Source organism: Trichoplusia ni, chromosome 23, assembly GCF_003590095.1.
Source record: "Trichoplusia ni isolate ovarian cell line Hi5 chromosome 23, tn1, whole genome shotgun sequence".
Lineage (NCBI taxonomy): Eukaryota > Metazoa > Arthropoda > Insecta > Lepidoptera > Noctuidae > Trichoplusia > Trichoplusia ni.
The window spans coordinates 1,573,447-1,600,635 of NC_039500.1; the positions used below are offsets into that span (position 1 = coordinate 1,573,447).

General features: G+C 37.3%; 2 protein-coding genes across 2 annotated transcripts in view; one reads left to right on the top strand and one right to left on the bottom strand.

Moving 5' to 3' along the window:
• On the top strand, positions 1-26,693 carry LOC113504964 (autophagy-related protein 2 homolog A-like). The gene is made up of 40 exons (XM_026887484.1): positions 1-86; positions 597-680; positions 1,308-2,234; positions 2,969-3,137; positions 3,988-4,128; positions 4,752-4,854; positions 5,750-6,334; positions 6,558-6,712; positions 6,996-7,154; positions 7,452-7,537; positions 7,787-7,959; positions 8,344-8,519; positions 8,999-9,131; positions 9,468-9,638; positions 10,132-10,306; positions 10,920-11,026; positions 11,293-11,504; positions 11,909-12,032; positions 12,500-12,648; positions 13,013-13,191; positions 13,638-13,788; positions 14,155-14,339; positions 14,738-14,922; positions 15,249-15,513; positions 15,906-16,098; positions 16,374-16,481; positions 16,859-17,118; positions 17,535-17,743; positions 18,264-18,398; positions 18,997-19,186; positions 19,668-19,835; positions 20,249-20,408; positions 20,611-20,778; positions 21,157-21,325; positions 21,782-21,928; positions 22,281-22,408; positions 22,774-22,928; positions 23,367-23,531; positions 23,938-24,145; positions 24,579-26,693. Exons 3-40 carry the CDS (start codon positions 2,067-2,069, stop codon positions 24,590-24,592), a joined length of 6,528 nt encoding a protein of 2,175 aa, XP_026743285.1. The 5' UTR covers positions 1-86; positions 597-680; positions 1,308-2,066; the 3' UTR covers positions 24,593-26,693.
• LOC113504965 (28S ribosomal protein S5, mitochondrial-like) overlaps positions 26,681-27,189 on the bottom strand; it is a 2,599-nt gene continuing 2,090 nt past the window's right edge. Inside the window, exon 7 of the mRNA XM_026887485.1 lies at positions 26,681-27,094. Coding sequence (XP_026743286.1) covers positions 26,738-27,094 — 357 coding nt within the window. The 3' untranslated portion in view covers positions 26,681-26,737. The remainder of the gene's footprint in view (positions 27,095-27,189) is intronic.

Consider the following 27,189-nt stretch of genomic DNA (forward strand, 5'->3'; position numbering starts at 1 on the left):
TTCAAAAGAAATTAGATTTATGAGAAGAATTCAGGCGATTGGGAGTCCTTACTACATGATTTTGATGTCCCTGGGGGCATGTAAAGGTAAGGTCATAATTAATACTTTTTGGATAATTCAAAATAATAATTTAGGTGGAATTTTGGTTGGTAATCTATAACCTGATATATAATCATCTGAGAATACTCATGAATAAATGCGCTCAGCTACAGCTACTCTCATTTTAATAGATACTTAATTATTTTTTGTAAAATCTTTGTTTTATTCATTAGCCCCTCAGTTAGATAATTGAAAAGTATGAGACACGTATTTTTTCCTTTTTCAGAAAAACTAGAATTGACAAAGATTAACTGCTTTAACGTTTAAGAGTGGGGCTTGTGACGTAATGATAGAGTAAAATTTATACTTAATCGTGACGTCACGCGTAAGTTTCATTCACTGTAATCTGATCAATTTATGTTTGCGGGATAAATTAAAAAATACGTATCCATTATTATACAAAAAACTAAAAGACGGACACTGTAAAAAAAAATTGTCATCACCCCTATTGTCATTGATTCGTTTTGCTATGATTCAACTGTAACATACTTTTTCAGAAAAGATCTTATATTTAGATCAGAAAATTTGGGCCAAACTTCCTCTGAACAGAGTTTTAGATATTTACTACAAAAACGAAAATGGTGAGCTACTTTCTTTATTAAACATAATTAGTCAGTGTCTTAGTAAAATTGGTACTGACGTTAAAATGTTATAGGCCTGGAGAAAATGCACATTATTGCAACTCGTGTAATTTGTGTCATCCACGAATGCGTGTCCTAAGTCTGGGTGACTTAATGTGACTTGAATGTTTCTGAAACCCCCACGAGGCCACGACACAAAGATTAAGTTCCATAATGCGGGAGTCGTTTAAAAAAAAGATCTAACGAAAAAAACGTAGCAAATAGTTCAGTGTGTACCAGAAAACGACTGCTTGTCTTTTAACTAGCAATGAAACTAATCAAAAGCTTAAAATTGTAAATAGGAGGAGTGGTTAATAGTGAGGAGGTGATCAATTTCTGACACCTGGTATCTGACAATTAGTATATCTGCGGATGACGACCACCAAAATTAAAGCGGTTGCGGTTTGAAAAGCAAGACGCCGCATTGTTGGGTCTTACTTTAAATCGCTGTTGTAGGCCTCCTGATCTTTGGTACTTTTTAATTCCAGCCAGCCAGCAAGCTATTTGATACAGTTAGAACATACTACACATTTTCTTTTCAAGACAAACTGACTAAGTACATAGGTATTTATTATCTTTTCTTTGCAGACTATTACAAGGTATCCAGAGTTGAAATCAAGCTGGTGATCAACAACACCAGTAGCTTCGCAATTTCCGAGGACGGTGTCGGATTTTCTGAGTTTAGGGCTACGTTATTTTTACCAACGCATCTCAACTTTGTAATTTACTCGCTCACTATTTATACTTGTAATACTAAGAAGGCTACGGCTGATATACAACAAGATACTACTGAAATGAATCCGGTTCATTTGTACATGCCTTTTATATTAAGTGATAATAATAATTAGTTTGTTTCATAACATAGCCAGATATGTCACCTACCATTTTTTTTTCAATTAATTAGTTATTTAAGTATCATAGTTCAATCATTGTACTACAGATACTTAGTGAAGCAATTCATTATTTCTATATGCCAAGTTCTCCTGTGAAGAAAATTAATACTGTAGACCTTTTATTAGACCAGAATATAAACTTGCACTAATACCATAATAATTATTATCCTCTATTCTTTGATTTTTTAAGATTGTATCCCAGTTATAAACTCTGTCTCGCTCTGTTTCACTTTATGGGTATATGCTCGTCCTGCTGTCAACACGATATTGTAAACCACAGACTAAATGATAAATTTGTTTTTGTGTGGTTGTCAATCTGACATTTGACAGTCAGCTGAATGAAACGAAACGTTATGTTTATTTACGTTCGCGAGTCAATCGCACGCAAATCACAATAGTCATTACGCACAAAAATAAAAATTCTCAGTGTGATGCTCTTTAAAAAGTTCTGAAGATGTTGTGGTATCTACCATGGTCTGAAAGTATTAAAAAAAGAGCCTGCAGGTATCTGCTACAAAGGTATCTTGGTAATTTCCTTGAAGAGAAACTGACTTTGGATCAGCTGAGTGTGGATCTGTACAATGGTACTGGAACGGTTTGCGATGTTAGCCTTGACTGCGATGTGAGTTTATTTTATTATATTACTTTATTTAATGTTAAATTGCACGTAATGTGACATCGTTTAACTTTTGCCTTATCATATAAACGTGTGCACTTGTGTGCCAATAAAATATGCGCAATACGAAACAACACGTGTTATTCATGAATTTCAAACAAAGAACACCTTCGAACGTGATCACATTTCGTCACTATGGTTAATGTTAGGTGCCTGTAAACTTAATTCTTATCTACTTATTCAAAGTACAATGAAAACCACATAAAGAAAATGACATCTAAGCTTTGATACATTTCTATTGTTGTTGCAGTTCTTAATTATCACTCAATTTGAATAAACATTGCAGTATTAATGCTTATCATCACATCCATTTAAATATGTTACTTCTATTAAACATTTATCAAATGAAACTATTGAATTTACTATTTATTTGACTTTTACAGAACAAAAACAATAGAGAATGATATACTTACTATAATTTTTGAAATACAAAGAAAGTAAAGCATTAACTTACTATCATCAGAAGTGTGTTAATAAGTTAAAAGAGTAACAATTTAAGATCACTGTTGATCAGGAGCAACTCTACTAAATAATAATACACAAAAGCACATCTAAATGATTTTACATTTACGATAATTTCTTATCAAAACACCACTCTATGATAAGATTCTTAATCAGTATAAGAATTGTTTTCAAATAAAACCTCATTTTAAAATAATGCCTCTATTTTTTTCTTACAGGCACTCAATGAACTGGGGGACTCACAGAACTGGCCACTGGAGATAGTAGATGGCCATATGAGAGAGATAACAGTCACCATACCGTGGTCAACATTGTTTAAAGATGACTCCATCGTCAAGGTCAATGGCCTCTCGCTTACGGTACAACCCAAAGTACGGGCTGAACCAGGTAATTCATATGTTAAGTTATTGCTAATTTTATTCATAACTAATTAACAAGGCCTTTGTAATTTATTTAATTTTGTGTTGACTTTCTGTAATGTTTTTTCTGGATGTTAATTACTGTAACAATTTAACATTAAAAAAGAAATTTTTAAACTAAATTTAGCATTTGTATAGTTAAATTGTTGCTTGCTTGGTTAAAAAAACATAATTGAAAGTCATAAGGCACTTGGTCAATGTCTATAGATTCGAAATATCTTCTTAATTCCACATGCCTTAACATTACTCACTCCTAATAAAATGCAAAGTCATAAATAGTTATCTAACTTTATTATTTTGTACTGAAAAATCAATAATCAGTCACAAGGTTAGTAATATTGAATAAACACGACATTGACATTGCAGCAAAGGACATTTTTTATTACTGGTTCTGAAGATTGGTTTCATAGATGTACTTGAGTATTTTATGAGCTACTGCCAACACTTTGGCGTCATAAAATAAGTACACAAAGCACTTAGTCATATATCTCTTCTTTAGAGTGATCTGTTAAAAACTTTCTTTCAAAACCCCTTACTAAACTAGAGAAGTAAGCTTAGAACTTTTAGAAATTCTTCAAATCAAGTAAAATCAATTTATTCAAATCAGGCTTCTAAGTAGCACTTTTTGAAGGTCAAATTCCAATGAACTTTCTGCTTTTTAAGTGATATATCACCAGAAAAAGAAATGGCGCAACAGACTACCCAGGCAGCCTGCTGTCCTGAGTGCTATATGTCTGGAATACTCTTATTCTCATTAACACACTCTGTTCCATACAAATTTGTCAACAAGCAATAATTAACGTATAATTTATCACCAGTATCATCAATGCTGGAGTCCATGTGGTCATCAATGTCATCGTCCATGCAGCTGGCTGCGGAGTGCTTACGAGAGGAGGACGGGCCACAGGAGTCCCACGCAGTGGAGGGGATCGAGATGTTTGCACACGCTATTGATTCAAGTAAGAACATTGTTTGTACGGCCACCATGTTTTTACAACTGTTTGAATTTAAATTGGGCATGATTAAGCATTTTTTGTTGCTGAAAAAATATAAGTAGTATGAAATGAAAAAAGGAAACGGTGACGGCGTTAGAAAAGAAAGACGATGGAGTGGTGGCCTGTTGTGCTCCAGTCTGGTAATGAATGCCTCCTGTGATGCATACCCCGCAATACTATTTAATTTTACAAAAAATTAACACGCTATGTTGATTTCAATGGATGCAAAAATATTTTTTTGTGGTGTTTACCTTGCTTCTAAAAAAAACTTAGTTGTTTACAAAATTCTAAATGTTTCATACTGTACCGAATCTATTGTATTACTCCTACGTGCTAATTAACGACTTAATTAGGCTAGTTTATAATGAAGCTAATTGTTATCAGCAACTTACACTTTCTAAATCACTTAATTTGTTTTAAAATTACTTCATTCAAGTTTTATGCTGAAGGTTGATTAAGATATTGTTGATTTAATTAATAATAATGTTTTATGCAAATATGTGTCTTAATTGAATGTTAAATATGTTCGTGTATAGTATGAAACACTTTAAAGATCCGAAACTTATAAACGTTGTTTTTCTTTTCAGTACTAAGCAGAGTAAAAGTTAAATTCGAAAATACGAAAATAAGAATAGAACATGTTCCTAAAAATGGCGACCGAGGCATCGCACTAGAGGTCCATATAAAGAAGTAAGTATGGCATCATTATTTTTTACGGTAAATAACTGCATTTAAGGAGACTAAGGAGAGCATCATCATTTAAAGGTTAAACAGAGTGCTGTTAGTTAAGATTAAATATTACTTTTATTGTTACTCAATTATTATTTCCCAATCAAGAATACTATCCACTTAAACTTAGCCAAGATAAGGAAAAAATAAAACCCCGGCTTTATCAGGAAGGAAACTTTACATAGTTGTAACATAAAAGAAAAACAAACAATATCTTTAGGCCCAATTTATTTTAGAATACAAAATTGTGACGAGTCGATAGGCCCCCAAAATGTCTGACCGATACTCAATGTCTAATTACGTACACACTTCCGCCTTAATGCATGTGACCTCTATTCAGGCGTCTGATTAGAATAATCTTAACGCGACGAATCAACGACCTTGATTCCGTCGCAGATGACACATTTATATTGTCTATTCAAATGTACATTTTATTTATTATTGATTAAAAAGTTATTATTATTTATTGATATTTTTTAAATTCTATGTAGTACCGTTCATAAGATGGAATCTTGTTTGCATTCCGATCTTAATTGTAACGGACCTTCAAGGTTGTTTTGTTACATATTTAGAATAATAAATGTATTAATTGCTAATGCGGAAGTAAAGATTTGAACCTAATTGCAAGGCTGTTAAGGTTATGATTGCTAACTTAATCCATAATATATGATTGATTATGCGTTTATTACGATGACATGACGTGGTGACAGGTGATAATGTTGCCCTTTTAGTATTATGACTCCTTGAAAAAAATACTTTTTTTCTTAGTTTTAAATATTTAGTTCATCTTATACTACATCACTTGTACTTATTAAGACCAGTATGCTATAACGTTATTATTATTATATTATTTTAGTATCGACTACTTCGACGAGGCCGGTTCTGAACCAGCACCGGACGTCACAGACCCTGAAAAAACAAAAACATACATAGTAGCAACATACACGAACAAAAAGATCAAATTCGATGGAGTCACCTTTTACACAGACGAATTCCCATCAAAATTACGTACCATGGCCCGAAGTCTTATCATGGAGAAGTCAGTATCGTCCCAAGCGGACAAGACTGACAGCCTAGTCGAAACCCCAGATATGAACTACCAGAGTACTTTATCCGACGTGTTTTATGAGACCAGAAGCGTAATTTCTACTATAGAACCAGACCCAGTCAAAGATATAATAGCTGAAGCGAAAAGCCGTACAGAGTCCAGAGAAATGACTCCGGATGAAAAGCTGAACCATCCTGATCCAATTTTATTTGCAAAGTTGACCGGACAGCAGGAGTTGTCGTTGAAACTGAAGTATACTGAAGAGGTTGAGGGTCCGAAGGTCGAAGTGAGGATGCTGTTCGGTTCGTTCATTGTGTTTATTACACCAAGGCAGCTGCATACATTGTTGGAGCTTGTCGATGCCTTGAATCAACCGCATTTGGAAGATACCAGGTTTGTTTTGCTTCTTAAATACATCTTCTTAGTTGCGCCCTGTCTTACAAGGCTGCAAAGGGTGGACCAATCAGATACCCAAAATCATTTTGGCATTTAAGAAGTGCTACTTTCGGATTTTATCCGATCGTTTGGTCTATCCAAAAACATATATAATTTAAAATGAAATACTCCTCCTCATTAAAAAAAATCCATATTTTAACCTTAGATCTTCTTTTTACAGCAACATTCCCCTAAGACCAAGCGGTATGAACATGCAATGCAAGCCGATGAGGCAAGCTGACTTCCAACTGATTGAGGCACAGCTACTCGGGAACCTCGAGAAGCAGAGCTCGAAACGTAGTGGAGGCATGTACGGCTGGTCTGGACCTAGTTATGGTAAGTGTCGCCAGATAGAAAAATAATGTTTCATTAATGCGATAGGGATGATGTCAATGTCCGCCATGCAGTTTCATAATCTTTTTTTTTTCCAATCATTTTTATGTCCAATCATTCCCATTTGCCTAAGTTAACTTTAAGGACCTAAGTTTCTCTGATAAAAATTTTGACAGCCTGAAAGTATACATTCAGTAGTGAGAAATAAAACAAGATCATAGAATCGATTATTATACATCAAACACATTTAAAACAATTACTTGATTCAGTATATTGTTACTTACAGAGGACTCTGAGACGGACAACGAGAGGTTCCTCCCTATGACGTCACTCGGCAACCAGATGTCAGAAAGCTTCTCCTCATCAGTGAGCTCCATGAGTACCAGCATGAGCTCCAGTGTCAACATGCCGAGTGCGGCGCCCCGGATCAAGAGGAATAAAAAGGGTAAGTTATATCTACATTTCGCATTCAATATTTGGTCTGCACATTACTACACGGTGGTATTACTTAACTTTCGAAAACAGTGGACTATTGCTTATAGCTGGCAAACTATAAGGTTGCTTTTGGCAAGCCACTTTGATGATTTTAAACTTAAAATATCTAGACATGACTTTTTGGGATGTATTCTTTCATCAGCTCGTTTTTATTCAGACTCAATATATCGCGATATATATAAGCGATTAAGTTTTCTATAAAATCTACTGGAAATCTCTACAATATAATGTTGCTTTTTGGTTCCAGTTCCTCACATAGATGGCGACCCTACCGCTGAAGTTTCTCACGTCAGCTTAAGGATCGCATCTGTTTCCTGTGTTTTACTACACAAGGTAACTTGTTTTTAACTATCTAATTTTGTTTGACAAAATCATCTTGAATATGTCTCATCGTGTTAAACAATATAAGCTTAATAACTGAAGAAAATTTTCTTGTATTGAAGTTAAATTATATCCACTTATTATTATGGAAACGCATATAGGGTCAATTTACCGTAACTAAAATGATTGTCCTTTATAACAACCTTCATTAACTTTGAAACTTTTTATAGTATACTACAATAATAATTTCCTATTATCCAGGATATTCTAGTCCCAAACCTGGTCGGATCAGACTGTATTTCTCCGACGAGCGCCGCTAAAATGCAGGATGTATCCACCAAGTTCTACGAGAGCTTGGAACCGTTCTCCGTGGTGGATGACTTCAGCGCTGCTAATGAAGCACTGGATAGGACTACTGGGAAGAATCACTTGAGGTATGACGTGGAGATTTTTTTTTGAATTCCAATGAACATGTTAAGGAGGTCGTATACAATGTTTCGTTCAGCCAGCGTTTACTAACACCAATCTATATGAGACTTTAGTTGAACACCTAATCTTTTTTAGTCAACCAATCATAGTCGTGTTCAATTTGATAACTGGATATGCATTTGATAGATTGATAACATTGGAAAATCTTCCATAATAGTGGTTATTAACTGTTATATTTACAAGCAAACACAAATATTCGTATGTATATATTTATAGATACTACTTATGAGCAATTAAAGACTTTTTTTTCTGAACAGATATCGTTACTTTTTATTTATTTCATTCCCTTCCTTCACTTTATAATTAAGAAATGGTTTAACAATTTTCAGACTGCTAACATCCGAGATATCACTAGACGGTAGTGAGAAAGTGACGTCACTGGGCAGTCAGACGATGTGCGAGGCCTCAGTCAGACACCTGCTCCTGCGAGAGTGTCTCTACTTCGCGACTGAAGCTGATGAGAGCGAGGCGCAAGGGTTCGACCTGGTCCGGTTTCAGTGTAAAGGTAGGTTATAAGACAGTATAACATCAGATGATGGTAAGAAGTGACGTCTCTCGGCAGTTAGACGATGTTTGAGGAATCGGTGAGACAACACCGTACGTATCTCAGTCATGAAAGTATCTCTACTACTCTACTGACAATGGTGTGGATGTAACAAAACTTAATGAAGACATTTTTACATAATCTCATGACAAGTATTCTTTTTTAGGTAGTAGAGATACTTTACCTTGTGTCATACTATAGATAGCGTGGAAGTTAGGACTTTAAAACAATAACTAACAAATTCGAATAATCCAAATATAAATTGCCCGTGTTTACAAACGACACTGAAATTGTGACGTCAAAAAGTCTGTAAAATATAACTCGACAGCGTGACGTCATAGTCTGACTTACCACAATTAATTTCTCTGAATATGGCTGCTGTTTACAAGCCCAGTCTAAGTTACCAGATGGATAAAATTTATTATTTTCGCTATCACCAGATGATGAAGACAGTTCGAGCCCGCACGTACCCACGCCTGCGCGTGCTAACGTGCGCGTGCACTTCAAACAGACGTCCAAGTACGTGCGTACGGCCGGCGAGAAGAAACTTGCTTACCCTAATACAGATGTCGTGTGAGTATACTCAAATTTAAGACCAGAATTAAACTATTTAGAGGGAAAAATTCCACAAAAGAAACGTTAAAATCTTATTACATGTTTTAAGGATTCATTAATTTAAAATATGAATGCCAAATCAAAAATAATGCGCGGGCTGGTTCCATGCGGCCCAGAATAGATAATCCTGGAAGGATTTGTTGGAGGCCTTTGCCCAGCAGTGGGACACAGTGGGATAGAAAAAAAATTAACATTTATTGCGTAAAGGTCATATGTTAGACAGATTAGGATATTGTTATTTTTTCATCCGAAAAAAGTGAGTTTTGAATTAAAACATATTTTATTTTTCCTCAGTGTAAAATGCACACCATTTACATTAGACGTGGACCTAACGCTTATAGAGCGTATGTCGGCCACGTTCTTCGGCGGTCGGTCAAACAGTGCGACAACACCGACGACGCCCGTCACTGCACAGAACCAGTGCAACATGTCGCTACAGTGTCCCGACCTTAATGCTGTGCTAAGGTGAGTAAACATCTAAAAATCAGTGAATGATTGTAAACTTTATACGAAGATAAATAAGGTCGAAAATGGGTTAGAACCGCCCAATTTGGCACCATGTAAATAAATATTTAGCTTTGTGGAACCTTTTATTTATGTGCTGTGCAATAAAGAATAATCTATTTTATTCGAATGTGTATCGTCCTCGCCAAAACCCACTGTGCGCGTCGTGTCGCATTTGTGTGGTCCGCGAATGCTTGTTCTGAGTCTGGGTCGCTTTGTGCAAGTTATTTGTGAAAGCCCTTGCAACACAACGATTAAGTTAAAATGCAATCAAATTATAAATTCCTCAGGCTTTAGTAAAAAAAAAGCTCTCCGTTCAATAGCAGCACCTTGTTAAAACAAATCTCAATTCAATCACTTCTTTGCTCTACTAAAACCGTCTTTATTTACTTGTAGGAAACGTTGTTAACATTTTTTTTTAAACCTCTTAACCTAACAAATGTATCCTCACCAGGTTCCCCATAGCGGACCTCCGCCAAGGCGTGAGTCGTGAGTTCCGTCGCGTCCGGCCCGACTACCTGCTGTTCAAGTTCCACCACGCGACCATCAGTTCGCAGCAGACGCCGAGCGCGCGCCCCCTGCCCACCACCGTCAATGTTCGCTCCACTATACTTGACCTGTTTTATTATGTGAGTTGGACTACATAAATCATTTTTTAAAGATATTTAAGATAAAGATATTTAAAAGGCAAGTCTGTAGTGCTTTTTGAAAGCCAAACTGACATTAATTTTTATAGACTTCAATAATAATTACTATAAAATGGACTACAAAGCACTAAACTTCGTATTGTACAAATATTAAAAAAATACAATCTATACTTAATATATAAAGCTGAAGAGTTTGTTTGTTTGAACGAGCTAATCTCAGGAACTACTGGTCCAAATTGATTTTTTTTTTGTGTTGAATAGACCATTCATCGAGGAAGGCTTTAGGCTATTAACCATCACGCTGCGACTAATATGAGCGAAGATAGGTACAAGGGAAAATGGGAAAAAACAGGGCAGGTATAAATCAACGCGGGAACGAAGTCGCGGGCAACAGCAACTTTCGATATTACTCGTTATTTTTGTCTGTAAATTGAAATTAAGTATTAGAAAAAAAAACAGTCAGATTCCTGTACTAGTTCACTTTACTAACTACACAAGTCTGACTTCGAGTCTTTTCTTCTTCCTTATCTTTCGAGAACTAAAAATAAATTGTAATAGTAACATTTGGAGTTTAAAAAATCATTCAATGTTACAGGAGAACGACACTTTCCCCGGAACACATATAGCAAGGACTACAATGGACGATAATGTTAGCGAAGGGAATATTCTTAGTGGTAATGTCAACACTACTGCTTTACCCACGTAAGTCTTATTTTAGAATCTAATGTTTTGTACTTAGGGTTGATATTAACATATTTGACGATAAATTATAAAGATCAAATTGTTAAGTGACAATTCCATGAACTGACCCAGTGTCAGTGTCAATCATATACAATAGGTCAGTTCAGATTCATCTTGTTTTACCAGTTTGGCATTGGAACATTAAAATGTGGCCTTTTTGGTTAAATATTATCTCAATAAATTCTTCGCTAAAACCAAACCTAACTAAAATTCAACCATTTCCACAGGATATCAATCACATTCAAGCCCAAAACAACTCCAAAAGGTCCCTTCGACACCTTCCACGATGAGGCACCGAACTTTGAACCGGCCGCTATGAACCCCATGACCACATCCATGTATATGATGAACAACTTGCGCCCGAACCACCCGAGCCCCTTCAGTGGGAAGAAGATGGCGCATCAGAGTGTTACGAAACATGAGAGTACGCCGCAACAATGTAAGAAAGTCATTTTAAATTGAACTCTTTTTTAATGAGTTTTGAGTCAGTTTTTGAATGTCAAAAGTAGTTTTGTTTTAAAATTTTGATTTTATCTTTTATAGTGTATTGTCCCTGTTAAATAGTAAATCTTAGAATTAAAAGACTTTAGTGGAAAATTATTTGAAGTTTATCGTAACTGGAAAAACTTCTTGTATTTTTGGTCATTGATGACTTGAACACTATACTAAGTAACGACTATGACTGGTGTTATCTAATCAAAGCATTTAACATGTGTTTCACAACGACATCTAGTCTCAAACTGAGCAAATCTTGTATTAAGCTTGTAGTGCTAAACAAAAGTTGTTTGACAAAGACTTATCAAATGTCTGTTGAACAGCAGTCACAACAATTCAATGTTTTAGGTCAAGAGGAAGAGCTGATAGTCCCTGGCAATGATGAGGAGATGTCCGAGTTCACAAGCAGCTCCATAGAACTGGCTGGAATACATCTGGAATTCATACTTCCTATACTCAGCTTGCAGCTTGAGTGAGTGTTGTTTTATTACTATATTACTTAGGTATATAACAACATCAACATTTTGGATCACTGAGCCAACGGAGTATGTAAGTACATTAAAATTTTCATTTTTTTTTTAAGGAAAATCTATAGGACAGAAAACAGGTTGCTTGTAGATTTTTTGTGTTGAGGTATTTTATCGTCAGATTTTATTAAAACAGTCAACAATTTAATTTACATTTCAAATGTACAAGATGACGCAAAGTGAGGTAAGAAAACAAGGTTTTTGGTCCCTACTCTGGTTCTATTGTTCCAAATTTTTAAAATGAATTTATGATTTTAAGAATATGTATTTTACCAATCTTCTTAAAGTTTGCTAAAGTACAAAAAACCTTAAAGCCTACTTTATTCTAAACCCAAACAACTGCAAGCAATAACCTCTCTTCATTCCATTTACTTCTACCATAACTCACACCAACCCACTTCTCTCCTATCAGATCAAAGCAGCTATACGAGATAATATACAACCGCATCAACTCAGACCTGTTGCTATGGGAACCTCAGATCGTGGACCAGTTCGACATCAGCCCGCTCGTCTGTCCCACACTCAACCCTGCCTTTGGCATGTGTAAAGGCACTGGTTATGGTATGTTAACTCAGGTTCTTTTCAACCTTAGAGCAATGCATAGTAAATGCTTAGCAAAATATCCGCCGCGGATGTTTTTTTATTCTCATAGTTCAATGATTGAAGAAAAAATACACCCTATACTATCATGCTGTTTTGGCATTGTTAAGTTTCTGATTTATCAAACAACTCACTCACTAAGGAATTGAATTTTGTATTGCGGGGGCTCAAGAACATTCTTGCTCAACAATAAAATTGTAGCATTCATTCAATATACAAACATGGTTAATTAGACTTTCACCTACTCATCTTTAAAAAAAAACTAATAAACTCCTGCGTACCCCAACTATACATTTATATCTCTTTTAACTCTTCCTCCACCCAGATTCGGACACAGACAGCACATCATCCGAGGAAGAGAACCTGTACTACTCGACGTACGACAATAAGCTGAGGAAAGGCATCGGCGCGAGCAAGCACACGCAGGAGACCACGGAAACACATAACTTCTGTCTCACGCTCAAAGTCGGGAAGGGACTGCTGACCATCTATACTCCTGTTAGGGTGAGTTGAATCATCATCATCATCAGTCTTTGTCCTCCCACTGCTAGGCATAGGCCTCTCTTTTCTCGTGCCAATTACTACAGTCCTGTGTCAGCCTCATCCAAACTCGACCCGTGACCTTTACTATGTCATCGACCCAACATCGAGTTGAATAGGTGCTTCATATTTCTAGAAGTTTTGTAGAGATTTTAGAGGTTAGGTGAGTAATATAACAGATTCTTGCGTTCACATCTGGAACAGTCTTGATTTATACACTATTAGCGTATGGGCAAAAATCTCCATTCTGAAACATTTACAAGTCGACTCCAACGTAGCTTGCAAAAAGACTAGGCTAAGCGAATCTCTCTCTCCTCTCTCATCTCCAAAAACATCGATGTTTTTCTACTTTAGCCTGTATGCAGGGCAAATGCCAAGGACTTTCTAATAACTTATTTTTCGACTTTTAGGACAGCAACAAACGAGTAGTACCGGGTCAAATGGGCGAGCTGGTGCTAGAAGCTCACAGCTTATCCATGTGTCAGGTGAGCGGGCTCAACGGACGCCCGAAGACTGCGCAACTGTGTTTAAGAGCTGAGAGAACTACCCTGTACCATGACTGTAAGTAACCATCATTTAACGACACGCTGGTAAGACTTAGTGGTATGTGGTATGACAACATTATAATGAGTTTTAGCGTTTGACTGTTGAAAGTGTGAAAAAATGGAAGATACTTCAAACGCAATGCAAAGCGATTAACCAAAGATAATATTTGATATGAACGTTAGTTTTTTCGAGAAAATATCAGTTTTAAAGCCTAAAAAACCGATTTATTTTTTTTAATTTTTGTATAATCACGTCCGCTTGTTATGTGGCAACCCAGGACAATAGATCCATTTAAGTCAGTCAAAGGCATTCTCCAAATCTTTACATAATCCTTCTACCTCGAGCCATCTACTTCTATATAAAATATATGTTACCTTCTAGCGCTCCTAACTATACCATCAGAAAAGCCGCCATTCCGTCAATACGGTAGCATACTACCCACACATTTGAAGACCACTATATACCCCTCTGGTAAGGGAGTCATCATCAAGGAACGGCTCACCAAGAAGGACATGTTCACTTTGGCGCTCAAAGTGGATCCGGATTCAGAGACGCCTAACTTGAAGGTAATATTAGAATCTACATTTTAGACGTCGTATAATGCGAAACTTTAATAATTCACAGAAGTGCAAGTTATTTCTGGAAAACAAACCTTAAGTTATAATCGGTTTTATATTAGTCTAACCAGAACGTCATCATTCCCATTAAATAGGACTAATACATAAAAACAAATGTTGTGGACACTAGTATTATCTCATGCGAGGAAAAGGAAAAAAGCTCCATTTTACTATTCCCGATTTTTATCAAAAGTATTTCTTGTTTGTTTTCTAATTAACCAGAGCTCACTTCCTCTAATTTTCTCGGTATGGCTTAGCTGTAAAAACTTAACAGATAGATAAACTACTTTCAAATTTATAACATTCTTCTTCTTCACTCCTATTAACTCAAACCTACTTATCCACAGACTATATGCATAGCACTAGGCATAGAACAAGCGACACTCCGCCACAGAGGCGACAAAGGTATCGCGTGGCTCACACAACTCATGGACGTGATAGACGTAATAGATTACCCCGTGCCAGGGTATACCCCGTCCACAGTACTCTCCGAATTACATGTGCATGTGTTGGACTGCGCTGTTGATTATAGGTAAGATTTAGTGGAATATTATTGTGATTCAAGTTTCATAATATATTTTTTTTGTCGCTTCTGATTTTTCGCGTGATATAGTGTTAATGAATTCGGATGGAAATGTTGTTCGGATGTCTACAGTCTTAGTAATGTTTAGTTTCTATTATATTACTTTAATGCCGTTTTCGAAAAGTTTTATACACTTTTAAAAGAACATTAATTTCCAAAACAATTTCTAATTTCAAAAAGGTTGTTTTAAACAAAGCTACCATACACAAATTATTATAATTTTCTACCTAATCGTACAATCAATACTGCATATACTTCATCTTCATTTCTTCTAGACCGCTCTACCTCCCAATACGAACAGTGGTAACGTTAGGCAACTTCAGCGTATCGAGTAACCTGATAGCCGCGACCAACACATCCTGCCTTCGATTCCTAGCACAGGAATGTACGTTATTCCTAATGCATCTGAACGGTACGAAGCCTAATGTCGCCGTACCTCAAGACGATGATAAGTTCCCCGATGTGGTGAAGGACTATGTGTGTGTGGTCGATGTTGGCTTGTTTGAGCTGTCGCTCAGGATGGAGGATAAGGCTAACTGTGTAAGTATCTTTTTTTATTATTAGAAAACGTTCATCCTTGTGGGGAGGTTTCACAAACATTCAATTTACAAGCACAAAGACACCCAGACTCAGGCAATCATTCGTGGGTCAGAAAAATGCTTATCCTACGCGAGGGTCGAACCCGCGACTCGACACACCACTTGGCTATCCGGGCAGTCAGATTTGTTGTATCATTTTGTCGTTTGAAGCTAATTAGAAATCAATATAACACAAAAACATTGACAAAAACATATATCTATTTACAAATATTCCATCAGATTTCAATTCAAAATCTCTTCTTAAAATCAAACTATTCAACGAACCCCACAATTTCCGCCTGGAATCCACAACTCTCATTCTCAACTCTTCTAAATAATACCGCTACCTTACAGTCAAACGAACAGCCTCAAGTGGATCTAAGTGCGTCTAACAATATGGTAACTCTGTACACTTGCTGGGACTCGGCGAGTGCGCTGTGTCGGTTACTGACGTATGCGGCGTCTGATGGCGATTCGCAAACGCCGTTCGATCCCTCCTCGAGACATACCAGTATATGTTCTGATCAACCGTTGGAGCCTTTAGTGGGTAAGTGTCGAGAACGATGTTTTTTTAGTATAGAGTGTTTACTTCACTGGATTGAGAAAAAAACTTTTTTAAATTGCCAGAAAATAATTCAGTAATAATTTCTGGTCATTTATTAAAGTTATTTTCATTTGTTCTCATTGGCAGCTCTGTTTGTAGGTCTGGCTTAAAAGGCTTCCCAAGCCCAATATGAGTCTTTGTTTTATGTTACCAGAACTTTCTTTACCTACCAAATCTATTACTTAGAATTGTATTTATTGAAATGTTGATATTCACAGGACTAGAAGATAGACCAATAGAAGAAATTAGAGAATTATCACCTAGTGAAATTCAACAAGTCAATGACCTTATGGCGGAAGCTATGAAAGAGAGTCCCAATACAACACGTAAGTATCTATTACGATTCACATAATAACTAATATACGTCATGCACAATTAATTCAGATAGATATAACCAAATAATCTTTGCAATGTAATACCAACTCTATCACTTTACAATAAAGTCTAAAACCGTCCACCTGACAACTCAATTCCAAAATACACCAACAATTCTACTTGCAACCATTCCAAACTAAATTCTTCTTCACACCACGTAAGTATCTATTACAATTCACATAATAACTCATAATTCAGATAGATATGACCAAATAATCTTTGCAATGTAATATCAACTTTATCGCATTACAATAAAGTCTAAAACCGTCCACCTGGCAACGCAAATATAATGCTACTTACAACCATTTCAAAGCAAATTCTTCTTTAGTAGAAGACGACGAACTCCATAGCTCAACAGAAAAAGAAGGCGTGGAGATATTCTTCTTCCCCGACGAGTCCAACATGAAGGTTCGGTTACCATCAGAGCCTTTGGAAGAGGAACCGCAGTCGATAGAATCTGAGGATCTACCGCCGACTATGTTTGAGGAGGCGCAGGAAGCCAAGCCCACTAATGTGCAGGTGGCGAAGGAGTTGGGAGATCCCACGTCCACTCCCAAGGCAACACCAAGGAAACCTAAGCGGAAATCGGTGAGAGTTATATTTTGTTTTTTTTAGAGCTTTAAGTGGTCTGTTAATTAGTGTTCTTTTTTTCGTATAGTAATGTTCTCGAAATGAAAGTTAGTAATATTTTTTTTTGTGAAGGTAGTAGAAATAGACGTAAAATTTAAAAATTGTACGTCTTTTTAGAAACAGTTCTTTATTGAACCTCTATATAAAAATATAACTAAATGCTACTCTTGTTTTCTGTTTTTTTTTTATACATTTTGTATCTGTAATGGCTTTAATACAACGACTAAAAATACCCCGGTTCCCTTACCTTTGCTGAGCCTCAAAATCACTAACATGAACAGTTCACAACTAACTTTACCTTAACTAAGCAGAGCAGCAATCATTTTAATTATTTTCTTTTATTTAAAATCTTTTCATATTTCATTTTCCTCCAGCACAAATCAAGTAGCGACGGCGGCAATACGGACGACGAGTACTGCTTCGTGGAGACACAAGCCTCAACACAGGACAATGATCTGGACGAGCCAGTCGTCAACTGGATAGGACCCGGCCCGGTGTACATGTTTGACAATCACTTCACCGTGCCAGCGGCCAGGACTGACGTGTTGAAGGCTCCTAAGAGTTTCCCGCTGCCGATGTTGAGGTAAGCTGGCTTATAGTTAATAGATACCTGGATAACCTGAGCAAAGATGTGAGTTTATGTCTGAAAATAGGTATTGGCACGAAAAAAATTACGATAATAAAAGCCTCAATTTATCAAAAACTAACGACTGTCTACCGGGCCATAAGACTAAGAACCGTTTGATTGGTAGACACACAAAATACTAGTCATTGATTGACTAGTATTTACTAGATTACTAATCAATCAATGACTAGTATTTTGTGTGTCTTAAAGAAATCCTAAAAAACAGGAAAAATTTAGAAATCCCTTGAAGCATATTCGAGTTAATTTCTACTTTTACCCGCTGCAAGTCAGCACCAATGTTTTCATAAATAATTATTTTCTAAGTTATACGTCAGGCTGGCCATACAGCACCACTCTTTTTATTACCAACATTCAGAGTTTTCATTGACCTAAAAACCAACATTGACAAACCTATAACATAATTGAAATGAAATTTCTTTTCTTTTAAGTCTCCCTTAACATACATTTGCCTATATAGGTATACCCTCTGCGAGATGAGTGTCACGTGGAACATGTACGGCGGGAGCGACTTCAAGCCGGCGGACGGCGCGCCCGCCAAGAAGACCGTCACTATTGATACAGAGAGGAAGCAGGGCTCGCCTACTACTGTCAAGTATGTGTATAAAGGTGGAATGAAAGAGAACTTAGAGGGTTGGGGATTAAGAACTAATTTTGAATGATGAATGAGTAAAGGGTGGGCGAAACTGGGTACTGTCCGATGCAATCTGACCTTTAAAAAGTGCTACTTAGTAGCCTAATTTGAATAAATGACTTTTGACTATGATTTTGAATGATCTCTTAATTTTGGTTGACCTTTAATTTATTAAAAAGTTATAATTGAACAGATCTTAGTACAAAGTCCGCAGAAAAGTGCAACCCGTTCTGAAAACTGACTTATCGAAATGTCCTCTGGCTGTTTTATGATGCTGCTAAACAGATTTTATACTGAATGCAATAGAATGTTAATTTATTTAAAATAATATTGTTACAAGAGACGTCACATAAAATAAGGTCCATAATATGCTGCTGTTTCCATTCTTTCTTTTAGTGTAGTACTGCTTGTCCAAAAAAACACGAAGGCACAGAAAACATACCTACCTCTAAACAAAAGATCATTATTACCAGCCTGGAATGTCTCAGCGCTGGGCAAACTCCTTCCCACTCCATCCACGTATGTCTAAGAATAAAATAAGATTGACTGTCCACTCTAGACGCAGTAAAGACTACGAGCCATACGAGAGTGGTCGCGCGGTGGCCGCAGCCTACCGTTCGGGCGGCGTGCGCTGGTCCACTGGGACAGAACGTGTGCGAGCCGCCCGCCCCACACAGCGGCGAGAGCTGCGGGCGAGGGGCGGCCCGCACAGGGACCATCATACACGCGTCAAGCTGTGCCTGTCTAAGGTGAGGAATAGGGAAGGACAAAAGATTAAATAATTTTGTTAGTACAGTGTTAGTGCGCCATCTACCGACAAGTATTCGTCGTAGTACATCTGCAAAGCAACGCAGACAGTGTCTTACTCGGGAAATGTGACTGTTTTCAACCGACTTTAAAAGGAAGCTTTCAATTCTTGTGTGTTTTTAATGTTTGCTACCTCAAAATTTAGACTGGATAAACTGATTTTGTTGATGCTTTTTTTCATTTACCGTGAAATAGCTGTCCCATACAAAAATCATCAAGTTTGTCTCAGCAGTTTTTGTTTAAAGTTGGTTGTTCGTTTTGTGAGATTTGCTTAAAAAACTGTATTTTTTTGATTGACAAACACACGAAAACTTATTTGTTCTAAACAATGTTTTAGCAGATCGAGCCTAGATTCAGGTTTTTAGTTTTCTAAGAACAATGCTTCCTCTTTATAAAACTCTAATCCCGTACTATCTTCACCAGGTAAAGTTCCAATACGAGATCTACCCTTCGGGCGGTATCCACGCCTCCCGACAGACGCTCGCCATCAGCAAGATCGAGGTCATTGACCAGCTGGTGAACAGCGATATCAACAAGCTGCTGAGCCAATACAAGCTAAAGGACGAACCGGAGAGGAAGAATGCTCATATGGTATGTATTACGTAAATTATAGCTCTTTAAATGCCGGGAGTTTAAAAAGTTAAACAAGGTACCGAAAAAGTACTCTAGTGTATTTGTACTGGCAGTGTAAAGTTATGTTTTAAATTGAAAACAGCGACTTATTGTTTTACGTGGGTTTGCACCTGCTCCCCAGTTTTGTTTTTTCAGTTTATTTAACAAAAGTTTTTAATTTTTGTCGAAGCCAGCCTCGGAGGAGGTGGCGGTAAATTATGAATATTAATTAAACACGTACCACTAAGGTCGGTTCAAAGTCGCTCGGGACCGGAAATTGTGGATGGAGAGGCCTTTACGCAGCAATATATCGAAGACTAGAAAAAAAAAACATACTTCATTTTTAAATTCAAATTTCATGTATATTTATCTCTATCTTCCTCCCGATGCAGTTGATAGTAAAAGCAGTCCACCTCCGGCCCGACCCCGCGCTCTCGGCCCAAGAGTGCTGCCTCAAGGTGTCTCTCTTACCGCTGTGGTTCAACCTGGACCAGGACACGCTCGCTTTTCTCGTCGGATACCTCTCCAAGCTTGGCACTGATGAGTCTACAGGTATGTTCGCGTAAAAACTGTTTAAAAAAAACGTTCAGAAAGTAAATAATTTAGTCCTAGTGTCGCGTGGGGTTTACAAACATACAACTCACATGCACAAAGTGTTATAGTTAAAATCTCCCTGTACCATCATTTCATTCATATTTATTCTAGTTCAAATGTAAAAATAAAGGCCAACTTAACAAATTTCCTCTCGTAACAGATGACGATACGAAAAGTGTAGGCGGTCTATCCACTGAGTCCAGTGGATCTCGTCAGACGACGCCGACGCACCGGCCGCCCGTCATGAGCATCGCCAGCCACCTGCGCGACCCGCCGCCCACGCCCACCTCGCTGGGCGACGCTGACTCCCTATCTCTCAATGACACAGGTAAACATATAAAAACGATAGTTTCCATGTCCATGTTTCTATAATTATTCCAATTGATAAGGACTAAAACCCTATGACACTTAAAGACGACATTTCAATCAATGTCGTTCTTAAAATACAGCCTTTTAGCTTTCAACCCGACTACGGCAATGTCGCACAAGAGGGTATTATATTGGTAGGCTATTTGTGTGACGTAAATTCTTCTATACCGCCTTAAATACTCAACTAAACTTAATTGCACTGTTTCTCTATACCGCCTTAATTACCGACTAATTTTACTCGCACTTTTTTTCTATTCATTCTAAGCAAGACCTTCCAGTAAAGTTAGGTAATTTAATTGCTTACCATATAATTATCTGTTCCAAACTATGTATTTAGTGATCCGCAACGAAGAGCCGTTAATGGAGACTTACGAAGCCGAGCGGCTGGTCTCCGAGAACCTCATCCAGCTTGAGGAGGACTTCCAGAAGCTCGGCATCCAGGAGAAGCCGGTCGCCAAGCTGCCCGTCGATATGGAACCTGTTGATGACTCACCGATATACTTCAGGTATTGCTAATGTTCTTTTTGAGTAATGGTTACAACCTCCTTTTGTAATTCCTTATTTCGCGTCACCTCATACTGGCCTTCGCGGTATGCGTATAAGTTAACTTACCTTCTTTTAGGCTGACTTTGAAAGTGTTTCTTGCTGGTTCATACTGGCAGGCTTCTCGACCCAGATATTCCCCTTTCAGCGTAGGGACTTTTTGATGACAAAGCAAGCCCAGATGCTTTTAGGGTCCAGAATAATTGTATTTGTGTTGTATAATAAAGAGCAGCACTGTGTTTCATTTTACGAAAGCATTCCGTGAACTAGTGGAATGAACGAATGAAAGATAATTACAGTAAAATGTCGAGTTTTTTCGGTTTTTATGTTACGTATGGTTCAACCACACTTTTAGTGTGTGATTTGTCTCTTAATTACTCTGTAAGTTCCTAAAGAAGAAACTGTTGTGAATCCTTCAGACGCGTAGTCTTCTCGCCGGAAGTTCCGATCAGATTGGACTACGTAGGAAAGCGAGTGGACTTGTCGGCCGGGCCAGTAGCGGGACTACTGATGGGCCTGGGGCAGCTAAACTGTTCCGAACTCACACTCAAGAGGCTGGATTACAAGTAAGTAGTATCTTACATGAAATAATGCAAAATTAAAGGAAAGTAAGACTATAATTAAGTCGATACCTAAGTCACCATTCAGTTCGATACCTAATGTCCACCGATTCTTTACGAAGTCATATAAGAAAAAAACCATAAACATACACCTGAGTCCTGAAACAGGTGTTGCAAATTTCTTAATAAATTGGATCATGTAAATTGATTCTTAGAAAGTTTACTTAAAATAAAATGTTTACTCTACCTCTGATTCAATATTTATTAGGTCACTTCTTGAGCTGGACTGGCAACCAATAGTGTTTGTGTGTTAACTTTGAAACACTTTAATACAAATTTGTATTTTTAATAATACCAGACTAGGACTATTGGGTCTTGAGAAGCTAGTACAATGGGCGCTGCACGAATGGCTGTCAGACATCAAGCGTCACCAACTTCCTGGCCTGCTCAGCGGAATAGGACCTATGCATTCATTATTGCAACTCAGTAAGTGGAAACCAATTATATTTACTAATTGTTTTTTCTAATTATATTACTACTTCTTGTTACTCTGAAACACCTCTTGTTAGAGGTTGCCCCTGGTGATAATTCTGTCGTTACTTTTTTGTGTAAGAAGTATTAAATAAATAAGTGCAACTGGATTTTTGTAGACTTAAGTCGATTTATTTTCAAGAAATAAGCGTTTCTATTACAAATTAATGAATTAAGAATATCAAATAATAATTGTTTAAATTTGTAATCTGCAATAACTGCAGCGTTTTTCTCTACTCTTTCCCGTTACAAATTGTACATACACACTTTACAGTCGTGTTAATCTTAGTCCCCAATTAAATTGTCCTCTTGTCACCCAGTAACGGGTATCAGGGACCTGGTGTGGCTGCCAGTGGAACAGTGGCGCCGCGACGGCCGGCTGGTACACGGCCTGAGACGCGGCGCCGCGTCCTTCACAGCTAGGACTGCAGTCGCCGCGCTAGACATCACCACAAGACTTCTACAGCTTATTCAGGTAATACTTGTTGAAATGACCTAGTAGTTAGTTAAATAGTAACAGGGAACAGGAAAATTCGATGAATTTCGCAAGGAGTCCAAACTGATCCAATTCAGTGCAATGGGACACAGCATGGTGTTGGTCTCTCTTTCTGCTTTTTTTTCATAGGAAAATATTAGGTTTTTTACACATTTTTTAATACAATTAATGTTTGGATAACATAAATCTGTGACAGAGTACGATATCCTTCAACTCTTGATTCGACTCACCAGCCGTTTTACCAAAGCAATGTATTTCATCGAGTGTTTGAATCTTCCTATTCCCAAACAATAAGTAACTTCCTGCAGACGATACCTCGAGACATTGACTTGATAACGCCATCGGATTGCTTCAGTACAGTTACTGTATGTACCTATAGAATTAATACATATAATTATACTTTTTTTTATAATACAGGCGACAGCAGAAACAGCGTTCGACATGTTAACCCCCGGGCCCACACTACAGCTGCAAGATGCGTACGCGCGGCGCGAGCGGCGGCGCAGGCGCAGGCATGACCCCGCGAGACAACCCGCGGATATTAGGGACGGGGTTGCGAGCGCTTATCAGACTATGAAGGAGGTTAGTGTTGCTAGATAATTAAATGTAATAAATTTGATTATTTTAATTGACTTGTTATCTATTTACGTGTGAAGATATATGCATATGACAATTTGTTTTCAGAGTATAATTATTGCTTAAAACGTATTAATTAACTTAAACATACATGTTTAAATATTTTTAATCGACTACAAAAATGGAGGTTCTCAGTTTGACTTGCTTGTGTGTATGTACGTTTGTCCGCGATTATCTCGCGTTTGGCTGAAGCAATTTGGATGTGGTTTTCAGAAAAGTATTTAAAATTTTATTATATTCTAGGAGAAAGTTTCAATGTTTTAAACGACTTAAAAAAGGAGGTTCTGAGTTTGACCAGTTTGTCTTGTACTCGTAATTACAACACTAAGTAGCTACTTATACCGGTGTACAGGGCTTCGCGGACCAAGCAGCCACGATGGCGCAGGCGGCCCGCTGGTCGCACGGCGTGGGCGTGCTGCGGCACCTGCCGGGCGCGGCGGTGGCGCCGCTGGCGCTGGCGGCGGCGGGCGCGGCCGACGTGCTGGGCGGCGTGCGCGCCTCGCTCGCGCCGCCGCACGCCGGCAAGTGGCGCGCACGCGACCGCCAGGGGACCGCCCACGGTAACTAAACTTAAACTCGTAGCTAGCGCTCGTAGTTAACAGATTTTTTCGACTAGTTGCTGTAAGTAACGAAGAAGTAGAAGTAGCTTGGAACATTTTTGTATTGGTCAAGATTTAAACACTCGTAGCTAACTAGCTCGTAGCAAGTACTCGTAACAAACGCTCGTAGCTAGCACTCGTAGCTAACAGATTTACCCAGGTGGTTGCTGAAAGTAGCGGAAACTTGGAACGTTTTTTTATTGGCCAGGACTTAAACACTCGTAGCTTAGTAGCTCATAGCTAAAACTCGTAGCAAGCACTCAAAGCTAACGCTCGTAGCGAGCATTAGTAGCTAACAGACCCGGCTGGATGCTAAAATTAAATCGCAATATCTATACTTTAGTATATAAACATTTCGTAACTATGTACTAAATCTATTTTTCTTTTGTTTCAGAGCCTATAGATTAAGAAAATTCGCGTCAATTTTGTACGATGATCTCTCTCACACAATATATTCTCGTGTATAATGTGAGGGCGGATCGCACTAAACTCAAGAACAGCGTGACCATTTTGTAAGCGTTTAACATTTACATTCCTTTAGAAAACCAATATAGAACTCTTACATATCTGCTCATAACTTAACCATTATTATATATCCAAGTTTGTCATCATGCTCAAGTTTCGTTTGATTCAAAGTTTGATGCGATCCGTTCATGAACCTAGCTCAGACACACGAGGCTTCGTCGACTGCCATTGAAGTTCACATTTTGTTATAAATATGCTATTTTCAACCCTATGTATATAGATTTAAGGTTTGTGGCGTTTGTCAATAGAAAGGCGACAAATAATACGTACTTGCCTCTATAGGTATTATAAAATTCAAACATATTTTTATACAAGAAAAAATATTAACGCGCTTTCAAGTGATTGATGAAAAATATTTCAAGAACGTAGTGATTCTAAAATGTGATGTATTTCTTTTATAAACCAGAGTTACAAATTACATAATCGAGGTACAAAAATAATCATCTCGTTTTGATATTAAATTATTTTATATGGCAGGACATTGTTGCAATATAATAGAAGGTTATATGTAACTCATGTTATTAGATATAGTCTTAGTTAATACATTGCGTATTTTTTTATTTTATAAATGAGGTTTCGAGTACAGATTTTGTTTTTAATTGTTAACGAAGGTGTGAAACATCAAGCATTTTTTTGGTGGTAACCCTGTACTTGATACTTGATTCGCGTTAAAGAAATAGGAACGTTATTGTTACGCCTTTGTATCCAACGGTGAGCATGTAGTTGCATTAGGGACTACTCAGACTTATTAAGCTCTGTTAAGCTTATGCCCGTAGAAAAACGAATTTAAACGAAAGAGAAAAACTAAAAGGATGCGTACGCGTCTCCATATAAGTTTTTTTTTCTATGGGCGTAATCTGTATCGAGCTAATCAAGTGTGAGTAGTCCTTTAGTCTCGTAGGTAATATCTCAATTAGAATGCCAAGCATATTGATAGAATTATACAGTCAGCAACAAAATTGATTCACATGATGATCAATTTTGTTGTTGACAGTAAAATTTATTTAGTAAAGTAGTTCTGTCTTATAGTCTTTCGCATTGCTATGATATTTTAAAACCATTATAGTTTCAATAAGAGACAGGCAGAAATGATCATCTCAATTTGTGCAAACAAGCTTAACAGAGGCTTTGAACTTTTTCAGCCTTTTCTCTTGTCTTTTATGACGAAGCAAGCTTGGTTAGAAAATATCATAGTATACTTTGTACCAAGTTTATATAACGGGAATTAACGCATAAGCATTTACATTTTAACGGCTTGATTTTCGACTTAATTACAAAGGCCGTATTCGCAAACCCGTCGTTAATTCCCGTTACATAACTTCATTAGAAACTGCAAAAGCAATACTCTACTAAACTTAGAATCCTTAACTTTAGGTATAATAGAAGCAATATTTAAAAAATTAACCTCTTTCTAAATGCAACTTTTACATGCTATATTGATCACCGAAGTACAGACTGTGGTGCTTGATTTGACAGTCTAGCATTTTAGAGCATTTAGCGGCTCCTTAGGCATACAACGTTCATGTATATATCGTTGCACGACGACGGGTGCCATGACACATATGTGGAATTTATATTATATAGTAATTTGTTTTTATTCAACCGAAATCCTGATCGGAATGTTGCCTGTACATAGATTTAAATAAACGCGGGAGTCTTGTAATTATCCAAATTGGGATGTTCATATATTTTGTATCGATATTGGGTAATGCTTGAGAATGTTAAATTTGATTCATAAATTGCATAAGACAATACTGGCTTAGCTTAAATAATCATCGAATTACAAAGAATTCCGCGGATCACTGAGAATTGTGACGGTTCCCAGGTAAATGCTATTTACTCAAATAATAAGTTTTATTTTCCTTTTTTATGCGTGATTCCTTGATATTTAATAGAGTAGTAAGACTATTCCATTATCGTTTTTATTCAACAATGAAAATAATCCTTTTGATAATTTGAAAACAATAAATAAATGATTGCAACATTATTTGTTTTTATTTACTAACACTATACATAATACACTATTATCTATTGGGCTTCCTGTTCCGCTTTCTCTGGGTATTTGTCTGTGAGGAAGCTCTTGACTTCTCCGTATTCGACCTTCAGGTTGCGCCGTATTTTCTCATGGTTCCTATACTTCTCATACTTCTTAAGATATATCTTGTAGTGGGGCATGGTCTCGTAGAAGCGAGGGTACTTCTTCTTCTTGAGAATGACTTTGTTGTTCATGACGTACTGGGTGAAGTCTAAAGTCTCGTTTGTGAGAAGTTCCTCCTTCGTTCTGACTTTGGACGGACTGGCGACCACTTTTGGGAAGTATTCGTTTTCTGACCTGTATTCAACTAGGTGAAGCTTTTTCTCCTCGGCTAGTTGTTGGTGAGTTCTCTGTGCAGAAAAATGGTACATATAAATTAAGTTTTGGCCCTTTTATTCGCTTATTATATTAATCCAAAAATTCTTATCATTTCTACACACAAATC

Coding starts and splice junctions, on each gene's coding strand:
- LOC113504964 (XM_026887484.1), top strand. CDS start 2,067: ATGTTGTGGTATCTACCATGGTCTGAAAGTATTAAAAAAAGAGCCTGC. Junction 9,132..9,467: donor TACCCTAATACAGATGTCGT/GTGAGTATACTC, acceptor ATTTTTCCTCAG/TGTAAAATGCACACCATTTA. Junction 11,505..11,908: donor TGAGAGTACGCCGCAACAAT/GTAAGAAAGTCA, acceptor TCAATGTTTTAG/GTCAAGAGGAAGAGCTGATA.